Source organism: Hipposideros armiger, unplaced genomic scaffold (assembly GCF_001890085.2).
Source record: "Hipposideros armiger isolate ML-2016 unplaced genomic scaffold, ASM189008v1 scaffold_110, whole genome shotgun sequence".
Lineage (NCBI taxonomy): Eukaryota > Metazoa > Chordata > Mammalia > Chiroptera > Hipposideridae > Hipposideros > Hipposideros armiger.
This window is the reverse complement of record NW_017731460.1, coordinates 3,537,500-3,550,234: the sequence shown is the minus strand read 5'-3', so window position 1 is coordinate 3,550,234 and position 12,735 is coordinate 3,537,500. Positions and strand designations below refer to the sequence as shown.

The 12,735-nt window shown below is 36.7% G+C and overlaps 1 protein-coding gene across 1 annotated transcript in view; it reads right to left on the bottom strand.

The window, feature by feature from the left end:
- GLCE (glucuronic acid epimerase) overlaps window positions 1–12,735 on the bottom strand; it is a 144,395-nt gene that overhangs the window by 6,296 nt on the left and 125,364 nt on the right. The window contains exons 3-4 of the mRNA XM_019647321.1: window positions 5,695–6,290; window positions 3,414–3,659 (exon numbers count right to left, since the gene is read on the bottom strand). Coding sequence (XP_019502866.1) covers window positions 3,414–3,659; window positions 5,695–6,277 — 829 coding nt within the window. The 5' untranslated portion in view covers window positions 6,278–6,290. The remainder of the gene's footprint in view (window positions 1–3,413; window positions 3,660–5,694; window positions 6,291–12,735) is intronic.

The following is a 12,735-nucleotide window of genomic DNA, read 5'->3' as shown; positions in this document are numbered from 1 at the left end:
AAAAAAAAAAAGATTAAATTATACTCAGCAGAGCAGACTATCTTGAGTGCTGCTTAATTTTTCATTTTTAGGGTAATGCCTCATTAATCAGACAATAGTACTAACTATGACATCCATTCTTACCAAATTGGGTAACAATGACCCAGCTTTAGAAGTCCAGATGGGAGGAAGCTGAACAAGTAGCCATCATTTTTCTTCCAGAATTCCATTCTGGTTTTTACTGTATGTATATAAAGCCAATGAATGATATAGTTCAATCAATTACCTAATGTTTCAGTATAACAGATTAAAGAACTCAGTAATGAATGATGTCATAGGATGTAACCTTTTAAAAAACCACTATTAATTTTCCTAAAACCTAACGCCACCAGAGGGGATTACTGAGCCACATAAGAGAAATCACAATTCCCAATTTAAATCAATCTATCAACAATTATAATCTTTGCAACGGTTTTATGAATAGTTCTTTTAATTCCCATTTTATAATTGTCAACATCACTCAGAAGGATCTGAATGGTGGCAAATGAAATGTGACTTTGGTTGTGGCAACCACTATGGAAGCATACTAGGCAAGGCTCTGAGCTCTGCTGCAGGTCGTACGCCATCTGGAGACCCCTGCTTTAAGTCTACTAATAGAAAACTGAATTTCCTAATAGTTTGAAATCCATGACTCCTCCTCTAGGTGTTCCCAGGAGTCACTACAAGTGTCTATTTTTGGGATATATGTGTACATGTACTTTAGGCAACAAAGAATGATAAACATTTAAGAGCAGTCTTTAATTCAATGTTTTCACATACAACACAAAGTGTTATCACTCCCTCATTTAATCAACAGGTTTACTATATGGAATGAAAAGAGGCCCTATGCAGAACCTCCAGACACAGTGAGGGAGATAAGGGTCAGGTAGAGGAAGAGAAGCTCACAAGAAGACTGTGAAAGAATGGTTCCAGAGAGAGGAGAAAATGAGGTCATGCAAGGGAAGTGAAGAGAGTGCGCTGGGAAAGGGAGAACTCACTTAATTTAATAGGATAGGACAGGTATACAGTTTCAATTCACTGAAATTCAATTCCATTTTAAAATTAGGAAGAGGAACAAAGCATTACTCAACAAATAAAACAATAAGAAATATGCTGCAGACCCATGCTATGATTCTTTGCTCTAGGTGATTTTGTCCCTTTGAGGGGAAAAAAATTCAAGGCCAAAAAAGAAAGAACAGAAGGCCAGCAGCATTTAGGCTCTGGTTCTCCAGAGCCTCACCTCACTTAGGCCTGTACTTTTAGGTACACGTCCTAATTTCTTCTCACAGTGATTCTCTAACTTATCTCCCATGAGGCTTATATCTCCCATACCCATGCTTTAATCAAACAGACTCACCTCTGAGATTTCTTTCTCCTGCTCTGAGCAACAGCTCCCATGTAACTCCAACTCACTCTCCCTCATACACTTGTATTGAATGCAATGCCAGGTACACCTACGTTATCAAAACAAGCACCCCAGTCCAGCTGGCACACTCCCACCAACAGGGCGTTCCAATGTGAGGAGCTCGTGTCTTGTGGGCAGAGTGACTGTCAGAGTTCTCTCCTCCATACGCTTAAAACCACCTTAGGACGTAGCCAGGGCATCCAAAAGTGCACCATGAAATCTATTGCTCTAAATAGGATAGAGTTCAAAAGATTGTTCTAGAAAACTTCCCAACACTTGAGGAGATCAAGGTGAGGACTGCTGTTTTCCACCCTAATCCAGACATTATTAATTAGTGCAAAAATAAGTGTCTTGGGTACGCCCCAAACCAAATGTCCTTTTGCTTAGTCTAATCATTTCCTGCTGCAGTAACCACTTAGGTATCACAAGCTAAATATTCTTAAACATTTCCATGTGTTTTCTCATCCTGCCACATCTGTTGTTTTACAATAAGCAAAGATGCTCTATGCATTGGAATATCACAGAATGTCAATAGGAGAAAAGAAGTTCTAGTCACAGAATAAAAATGAAAGGTCACCCATTATTTGCACTGCAGTAAGCACTCATAAATCCATTACTTAAGGCCATCCAGAATGAGTAGATTTGTATTGTGGCTTTCAAGGTCTGTGAATTACGCAGTCATCAATAAAGGACAAGGAGAGAATACAGAAGAGGTCTGATAACCTTTCTCTCTTTTTATTTACCGACTGCAAGGTTGGCGGGATGGGGGGTGAGGCGGGGATGAGTTCCTGTTCTTGACAACATTTCCCAGAGAGAATTTAAGCCTGAGGTGCTAACTAAAATTATTTCGTTGTCTTTTTAAGTAATTGACTCATTAATTCTCATGGATATTGATTAGTGGAGAAAAATGCATTACATCCTAATTAATGAGACTGTCTGAGTAAAAGGGGAAATGTTGCATAAAGTTAATTTGATTTTATAAATGATTTTATTAATGAAATGGTTTTCTATGAAGTTTGAAACAATCTAGTACATTAACAAAATTCAATATGGGGAGCAGGCCTAGTTGGTAATGCTGTATTATCTTGAAAAATTTATAAGCTACTGGTAAAAAATAGGCAAAGGAATGGATGGCTCTTTCTATAAAGAAACATTTCTACCTTCCTTAGGTGCAAAATAATGGTAGAATTTAAAAATTAAAGAATACTTTATTTGAAATACTAAAATATACCAAGGAACATCATTCCTGTGGGGTACAGATTCCTGGAAAGAGATCCACACGATGCAGTTACCTGGACCTTAATATTAAATCTATGGCTTGGCTCTTCACACAGTAAATATGCCTCTTATAACCTTAAATTTTTAGCTGTTCCTTTTCTTAGTGATTTCACTTGGGTGACACTATTTGCTTACATATGTAATATAAAGGGTCTGCTAATGTGTTTTTTTTAAACCATAAAAACAATTTTAAGGGAGTGTCAGATGCCATAAAACAACATAAGAGGGCCGGCCGAGTGGCGCATTGATTAAGAGTTGGCTTGGGAGCATGAGCTCTGAGCAGCAGGGCCCTGGTTCGGATCCCACATGAGGGCCAGTGATGCTGCGCCCTCTACAGCTAAGAAGATGAACAATAGTTCGACCTGGAGCTGGGCTGCTGTGAGTCACCGGTGATGGCGTAGGCTGCAGTGGGCCGCTGTGAGCTACCGTGAGAGGCTGGCAGCCAGTGTGAGTGGCCGGCAGCTGGTGTGAGCCGCCATGAGCGGCCGTCCAATGGCTGGCAAGCAACTGCCCTACCTGGGAAGAGCGCAATGATAATACCAACAAGGGCCAGTGAAGCCATGTCCTCCACAACTAGACTGAAGAACAAAAGGGCAGCAACTTGTCTGTTCCCCTTCCCCAATTCCCCAATGCTGTTCCCCTCCCCCAGTTCCTCAACAAAATCTTTAAAAACAACAACATAGAATTACCAGACATATAATACATCACATACCTGGAGCAATGAACTGTTTAACATTGGTGAATCTAGATTTATCAGCCACACTAGCCATAGAGCAGCCCTTTGGCACCGTCCAGTCACTGGGCTTGCCGGTTTTGTCCCTGTCTTCTGCTGTTTCATACACTTCTATGTGAGGGGGTTTCTCAGTTAGGTTCTTGCTGTAATGACTTAACCCATACTGTGCAATTTGGATTGGGTAGAAATAACCTTGAGGTCCCCATTGTGTAGATAAAGGTACACCTATAAAATAAAGAAACAAAATAAGTAACCATGTCCATACATTTACAATTTTGTTCTGAACACCACACTTCACTGTTTTGCTTTTGGAGATATTACAAGGTTATCAGCAAATTTGAAGCTTCCTTATTATACTATTTCCATAATTGCTAAAAAATAGTATCAAATTAACCAGATATGAAAAACAAAATTAAGTGTTCACTCACTCTCATTCATTATTTGTTGATAGATAGCAATGCCATGTTGTAGCTTATCTTTTAAGGACTGACTTTTTTTGTGTTACTTTTGCTCACAGTTACAGATGTCATGTTTTATAATCCTGTTTCATACATTCAAATTTTGCACAACTTAAATAAATGTAGATAATGTTACACAACTTTATTCTAGAACATCAATCCTGAAATTTTCTTAAATATCTGTACTTAACAATCAAGTTAACTACTTACTCTCTCTCCCTCCAATGTCAAGATGTGGTCTAATAAGTACATAATCTGATAGTTAATGTATTTGCTTAAGAAGCCAGTTGTGATTAGGCAACTTAAAGTACTAACATAGCTTGTAACTCTTTTTCATATCTTTCATGTCAAAATGTAATTCTTGAGAACAGGGAAGATTTTAAAAAATGAATTAAAGTTGTATATTTAAACATAGATTCTTAAAATAATTCATGAATGGATCATCTCTTATAAAGTTCTAAGGAAAACCTTTGAATGTTTGGTGTCAGTGTTTATTTTAGTAATTTCCTACATGGGAAATATGATCATATCACATTGCCCAGAATGTTGTATTGTTGCTTCATGGTGTATATGCTGAGAGATAAACTCCTATCTGTAGTTCTAGTCCCAGTAGAAACTGGGAACCTATAAAACCATTTGTATTCTGACAAATGTAGTTTCAACACAGTATAAGAAATTAGGAACCATATATAGGCTAAGAAACCTAGACTACAAAGAAGCTTTTTAACTTCCGTATTCTTTCTCCAAGGGGGATTTTTTTTTTCCAAAATTCAAATAGAATTATTTTCATTTAATAAAAAGCTTATACAATCTCATTAAAGATGGGTGATAACTACAATAATGTGCAATTGGCATACAAATTGAGAGACTGATTGATGTTATAGTAGGTCAGGAACATACTCTAGTATTAAAAATATTTTAGTATAATGATAAAGATTGCATCATGAATCAATGGGGAAAAGGCATTATTCAACAGGTTAGGAAAAAAAATCTAAAGTTAAGACCTTAACCTTGTACTATTTACCAAAACATAAATCAATTTAGCAGGACTAAAAAGTTAAATGTAAAGAAAAACAAAAACAAAAATATAAAACTATTTAGAGAAAATACAGATGAACAGCTGATCATAGTGAGGCAAATGACTTTCTAAGCATAAAATGAAAAGGTTAAAAAAAAGTCCCTAAGTTTAGTAAATAGAACTGAAAACTTCAAAAATTAACACATCATAAGTAAATGAAAAGCCAAATTCAATTTGGCTTTCTCATCAATCCTAGTTTGAAATACAAATTCCAAATTGTACTAATACACTCATAAGGAACCCCTACTGCTCCAAGTTTGAAAGACAATATGTAATAGACTATAGGAGTTCAGGATAAGTTCAGAGAAAATGGTATCTATGTATTGTGTTGTTCTGAGGACTTTAAACCTCCATTCAGAGATGATATCTGGCTAATCTGGTAAGAAGACTGTATTGGGACATCGATAGGTCCATTGAATGGTCTCTGTCCCTTTCCCATTCCCTCTCATAGGAGAATAACTATGTATTTTAACATAAAAATTCTGAGGCAGGTTAATGGAATAATCCTATTTAAATCAGGTATGATCTTATTGCAGCCCTTAAATCATACGATCTAGAAGGCTGCCCTAGGTTCAGACTTAATCTGTTCCTCCCTGCTAAGTCAGAGTGATGAAAGGTCTCTTGAAAGTAAGCTATGTATATACTTACTATAACTGACACCTACAGTTTCTTATCCTCAACCCAGCCAGGATAGAAAAATGCAGTGGAGCAGACAGATACCAACCTTCAACCCCACTTATACACTTGACTCTGTCTCGGACTTCCACATTGTAGCCTTCAAAGGACATAAACACACCATCAGGGTGATACGGGGCTCTCTGTGCATAGACTTTGGAATAGCTATGAGAGAATTCAAACCGATCATAGCCATCATACTGAACCATCTTTCCATAAACGTCAAAATATTTCTCCACCCAAGTGAATGGAAGAAAGATTTCATTCCCCTCTCGTCTCCCTTTAATTGTGTGCTCGTCATTTATGAGACAGTCAATTTCTTCATATTTGAGCCCTAACACCTTGCTTCCCCCATTGCTGTTGAAGCCACCGGCGACAGGGGGTGCTTTCTGCTGCTCCTGAAGGAACGCCTCCTCAGACTGTTTGGCCAGGTGATTCACATAGTTGTTACTCTCAGACGCTGCTGCTCTTTTTTCTAATCCATCCACTCTGAAACCACTACTCAAGTGCCGTGGAAACTGGATTGCTTTGTCGCTGGAACACTTATTCCACAGAAGCACTGTGACCAAAGTGAAGAGTGCGCAGATGATAATCAAAGTCTTATAGTTGACCCGAGCTGCCAAGCAACGCATATTCACACCATACCTATAGAGGCAAGAAGAAAAATTCATGCAAAGGTGTACTACGGACATTTCACAGGATGAGGTTTTCTTTATTTTTGGATGCTGAACAACCAAATTAGGAAAATTTTATTAACTGCATGTAATCTAATCAAATTTAAAATCACTAACTCAAACTTTTCAGCACAAAGAAAAGGCAAGACGTACTTTCCCCTCTTAAAATGCTCATTGCCATGATCCTCTAAAGCAGAGATTCCCTAACTTTCTGTTTCTGGCTTTATTTGTATCTTAGTAATTTTTTCACAAAGCCCCTCACCCAAATATCTACTAGTTTCATTTATATTAGATATAAATGAATATCTATATAAATATCTAATAGTTCCATTTATTAAGTAGTCAGGCCCAAACAATTTAATACATATTTTTGTCCTGATAACTTACTAGCTGTTGTAAAAAAAGTAACACGTCTTGTTAAGATAAACACTGACATCAATGTTGCCAATCCAACAGTGAGTTTTTAGTACTCATCCTCCTCGACCTCTCAGCAGTATGAAATAGTCGATGACTCCTTACTGAACACTTCCTTCCCAGGCCTTCTAGGGTGCCTTTCTCTCTTGGGTCTCTTCATACCCCACTGGCTGCGCCTCCTCAGTCATCTTTGATCATTCCTCTCACCTCCCTGAATTTTCAATGTTGGAGTGCCTTTGGGTCCCAGTCCTCAGACCTCTTCTTTCTCTATTCACTCCTAGGTGATCTTATCCAATCTCATAGCTTTAAATACAACTTATATGCTGGCTACTCCCCAAAATTTTATCTCCAGGCCAGACCTTTCTTCAGAGCTGCAGAACATATATCTAAGTGCCAATCCAGTAACTGACATCTTTACTTGGAGGTCAAATAGACTTCTGAAACATAACATCTAAAACTTGACTTCTAATCTTTCCCCTCAAACTGTTCCTCTTTCCACTGCTCAGGCCAGAAATCTTGACTCCTTTCTTGCTCACCCCACAGAAGATCAGTATGGAAATCCTGTTGGCGCTGCCTTCAGATTACACCCAGAATCTGACCTCTTTTCCGTGACCACCATGTCAGAGCCACTGTCATCTTTCACTTGGAAATGCAGCAATGATGTCCAAACTGGTCTCCCTGCTTCTACCCTTGCTCTACTATCCTACTCCCAAGTCTATTCTCAGCATAGCAGTCAGAATGATGTCTTTAAACATAAGCCAGATCATGTCATTCCCGTCATGACGAGAGAAGAATTTGATATTGTCACTGCTGGTCACATGGTGTACCAGCCAGTTGTGATTGCACGCAGGCAGTCCTGGGTTGCCTGTTGCTGGGGTCATTGAGAAATACAAAGAATTATGGGTTAGTTATTATGTTTGCAATATATGAAATATTTCAGCCTTCTAACAATAAAGGGAGTAGTCTCGTTGCTGTTTGCTGCAGTAGCTCTGTGACTTATTTTGTGGTTAAATCCACAACTACTTATTTTATTGTTTGTAATCCGCCTTCCTCTTTTCCTCTCAATGAACTCTTTTGGCACCAGTGAGATTAAACAACAAACAAACAAATCAAACCCCAAAATGAAAATCTTTAATGAATAATTAGACAATAAATTTGTTTTTCAAGAAGGTGAATGTGTAATCCACTCATTTCTTTTACAAGAGAGGGTAAACTCTGAGTCCTTGACTGTGTGAAAACAACTTTATTCTGCTCTCACCTTTGATGAATAGTTTGGCAGGATACAGAATTCCTGGTTGCATATATTTTCTTTCAAAATGCTGTAGACAATATTTTACTGTCTTACAGCATTAAAGGTTACTGATGAAAGGTTTGATTTCAGTTTGGTACTTGTCACTTTGTACATGACTTCCCTCTGGAGCTTGTGTTTAACCTAGGAATTGTGCAGTTTATTGAGAATGCGTTACAGTGCATCCTGAGTCACTATTTCAGCATGGTGTGTCCTTTCAATCTGAAAACCTGTGTTCTCTTATTCTTGTTTAATGGATGTACTATCTCCTTGCAGCTCTGAGTATATTAGAGTTCCTTTTCTCTCTGATTAGCTATATTTTCTCCAGTGGCAATTTTTCTGGTATTTTAGTCCCTCTTTCATGCTGTTAGTTTTCTTCACATGCCTAGTGATCTTTGGTTACTCGTTCATATTGAGGCCTGAATGACTCACTAGCCAACACAGATTTTCTCTGTTGCTGTGAAGGTGGCCTGTGTTTTGGCTAGATTGCTCTCCTGAGGGGGTCTCTGTGTGGGTTAGGTGTAGGCTGATTGATAGTGTTCTTCTAGGATGCGTGGGTGGAGAGTTGGCCGGCCCTCTAAATGCCAGAATGTAGTACAGGCAAACTGATAACACTAAATGGTGTGTGTTTTTTTCTAATAAGTCCTTCATTGAAAACACTTACCTGTCAACATTTGAATCATTTGTCAGCTATACCTAACATTTAGATCAAGTAAAATATAAATATAAAGCATTTTGTTACATCTTTGAGAAGTGACCAACCTCCATGACTCAGAGTAACCCTGTTCATGGGAACTGGGCTACCATTATGACGAGGCACATGAGGGGCAAGTAAAGAAAAAGAAAAATTTAAAACTTTCAATAACCTTTATGCCCAGATTTTGTTATCTGATATCATTCCTTACTAAAAGCAATCAGGGCTTCTTAGGGAAACGGGTGGATGATTCCAGGTTTGGGGCCTTGCCATGCCAGAAAACAAAGAAAACTTTCAAATATCAAAGGATCATAATCCAGAGGATCAAAAAAGTACAAGAGGATAGATAAAACAAGACTGGAAATATACTGATAATTGCTGAAGCTGAAAGATATATTGGAGGTTCACTGTATTTTTCTCTATACTTTTGTTTATGTTTAAACGTTTCCATAATTTAAAAAATAGTATCATAGCAAAAAGACACAGGACAGGAATCAGCCTAAAAGGTCCCCTTCCCCACTAGTCAAGTTGTAAGAATTAGGGCTGATGATAACTGAAACACTCAATTAATAAAAATACTCGAGTTTACAATGATATTATAAAAGAAGAAGGCCAGACAAAAAACTTACGTTATCTTCTGAAAATTGGTAACTGAGTGAAAGAATTTATCTATCTGGCCTTTGGAGGAAAACATACCAATAGCCCCAGATGTTAAAAAATTCAATTTTACAGAAAAAGGGTGGCTAATAATGTAGAATTAAAAAAAAAACCAGAAAATAAGCATTATGGGATCCCTCATGAAATTACAAATTTAGGTAAGTATTATATTCAGGTATATGTTTGATAGGGACCTGGAGATTCATATTGTGTAAAGTACGACCAAATATATTATTTTCTAGTCAAAAGGAGAAAAAAATAAAACTCCCAAATGAAGGGATTAGATGGTCATTACCCTAAGTCAGTGGTCAAATTCAATCTCATTAGTAGTGACTTATCCAGATACAGTGTCTCCTGATGAGTTAAAATAAAAGTACATGATCTATCATATATCCCAACCAAAAATGATTAACTTGGATCTCTCAGGCCTTAAGATTTAACTTCTATTATAGTTAACAGGAAATAGAAGGGGTAGGGGGACAAGTTAAATGTGGAAGCAACCAGACACATTTAGAAGGTAAGACATCCTGTATTCTTGCAGTGATATGAAAAAGAAAAAGGGGACTGGGTTAGTTTTCCTTAAAGAGATGTAAGGGATATAACAACCAGATGTGAAAGTTGGTTCTACCCTGGGAAATATAACTATGGACTTAAAAAGAAGGAAAGCTGGAAAGACATATGGAGATTGTTAATTAAAAAGAGGTTATAAAACAGCAATACTTTAGAAAACATATAGGTCTTTATTTTCTAACTTTCCATGATTATATTTATTGTTTTTTAACCATAAAAATTAAATAGGTGAAAGTCAATTTTTAAAAAAATATTGAAAGAAATATAAATTTTAAGTTAAAAATATTTATATTTAGTTTTCAAAATAGGCACTGACATTTTGGGGGGAGGCGGGAAGAGAGACAGAGGAGCTAGGATGGAGAGAAAGAAAACCTTGAATATGATATGCAGTATTAACTAACTTATCTAAAGGTAAAAATGATCATTTTATTATAATGTTGCTCAAACTGTAGAAAAACTTACCATAGAAACTTTCAAATTTCAAAGTGGACTGCACTGACATTTTGCTAAGTATAAACGATAGTAACTTTAAAAGCTAAAATGAGGGTTTTCTGCTGAATGGTGATAAGCTTCCTACTCGCTTTAAAGCTTTTGCCACATCCATGAACTAGATTAGATTAACCTTTCAAGTAAAAAAAAAAAAAAGGTTACAAACCCCATAAATTCAAAAACCTTGAAACCTCCTCTATTGCTGACCCTAAAGATTTATTTTATTAGAAACATAATGCAATAGAAATTGGTTTTAGTAACTTTGGAGACCTAAAACAGAAAATAACATTCAGTAAGCATCATACAGAAACCATGGAAAAACTTCTTTGCAGAAATAGTTAAAAATTAGAGAAAGCAAAATATAACTTAGTTGTCCTTTGGGAGAGCAAACTATCTTCTTCTAAAATGATCTGCAATTCAAAGAACTCTTCTGTGATACCTTACTTTCCAAATTTATTTTCCTGAGTATTTCAAGTAACCATTAAAGTAATCAGTAAACATTAAAACTGTGGGTATCACCATGAGTTTTTAATGCATGAAGGTCATATTTCAGTTAAAAACAACCTTTAAATAAATTTGTAAAAGATTTCATTGAAAAAAATTATTGGCTTTCTCTTTTCTCTGAATAATGTAAACCAAGGCTTGCTTGCTCATTCTTTTCTCTTATCTATCTATCTATCTACCTACCTACCTACCTACCTACTTATCTATCTATCTAACAATTTACATTTGCTATAATTCTTTGGTACCAAGTAAACAGAGGGAATAGTTGCTCAATAGATAAGCAAACTGATTGGTTCAATCAGCATTAGTTCAGCAGCTGCTATGTAGCAGGTAAGGCACTATCCTGTCCCTAAACGCCAGGTTAGTGAGGAAACATGTATTTAAAAACAAAAAATGTTAGGAGACAAGAACTGTGAAAAAGCTGCACAGACTATGGTATGAAACAGAGGAGGAAACCCGTAACTCTGCCTTAACTGTCTCAGGTGTTAAGGAAAGCTTCAAGGTGGAATGAGTGAAAGACTGACCGCCAAGCATGCTCCCAAATCAGGGTATTTGTGATTACCAGTCTCTCTGCCTGGCGCTCTGTTTCTTCAAATGTCCACTGGCTTTTGCTCCTTTACTTCTTTAGGCCCTTGCTTAAGGGTCAATTTCTCAAAGAGGCTTCTTCTGACTATCCTATCTAAAATAGCAGCTCTTACCCCATCATTCTCTAGGTCCTTATTCAACTTTATTTTTCTTCATAGCGTTTATCACCACTTGATACTACATGTACATATTTAGATTTTTAGCCATCTCCAATCCACTAGAATCTAAGTTCCATGAGAACTGAGACTTTGTTTCTCCTGGATCCCCAGTGGCTAGCAATATACCTGGTTCACAGCAGGCATTCAATAAAGATTTGTTAAATGAACAAACATTGTTAAGTATGCCATTTTTAGAAATAACAGACATTTGAAATAGATAACTTTCTTTCCCATATTTGGGTATTCTAAAATCATAATCCATATAAAAATGAACATAAAGGACACAGTAGAATATGGATTGTGATGCTGTATATTTGCCAACTCTTTAAAATAGATTTACAATTTAATTACTGCTGTTAGTAATGTTCCATCTGTTTACTGCTTGATAAACCAAGATTTAAATTATAGTTAAGTGGTTAAGCATTCTGTGATAGTGCTAACTCAAAGGAGAACTGTCTAATATTTCTGGTGTTCAGGCCTCTCCCAGTAATGTAAAAAAGCAGTATTCTCTGTCAATTACTCACAATAAAGGGTAAACTGAGAAGGTAATTTTGCTAGTCTATTTAAAAAAAAAAGTTAAAATAATCGTTGATACAAGTGGCTCATAATGCTTCACATAAGATTATATTTCTGGGCAAACATCCCAAAGAAACTCAGCAAGGGTATATGGTATATTACATTATTTGCATTTCATAGATGAAAAGGCTAAGGTATGGTAGCCCATAAGAGCTTCACTAAAGAAGAGGACAGGGACAAAACCAATATAGATGAGAACTTAAACATGATTAAAAATTGTTTCTCCTTGTTTTACAGATGAGCAAACTGAGGCACTGTGATGTTCAGTAATTTACCCTAGATCATTTGATTATTTGACAGTTCACTTGAGATTTGAATTTAAGTTTCTTTGATTCTAAATCTTGTGTACTGACCTGACACATCATAGGGTATTCCTGAGCAGATACGAGGTCAGACAATTAAGTTCATGAACTCATCCTAGAAAAAGTGCTACATACCTCACTGCTGAATATCACTATGGTCACCTTCAAAGTACTCCCCT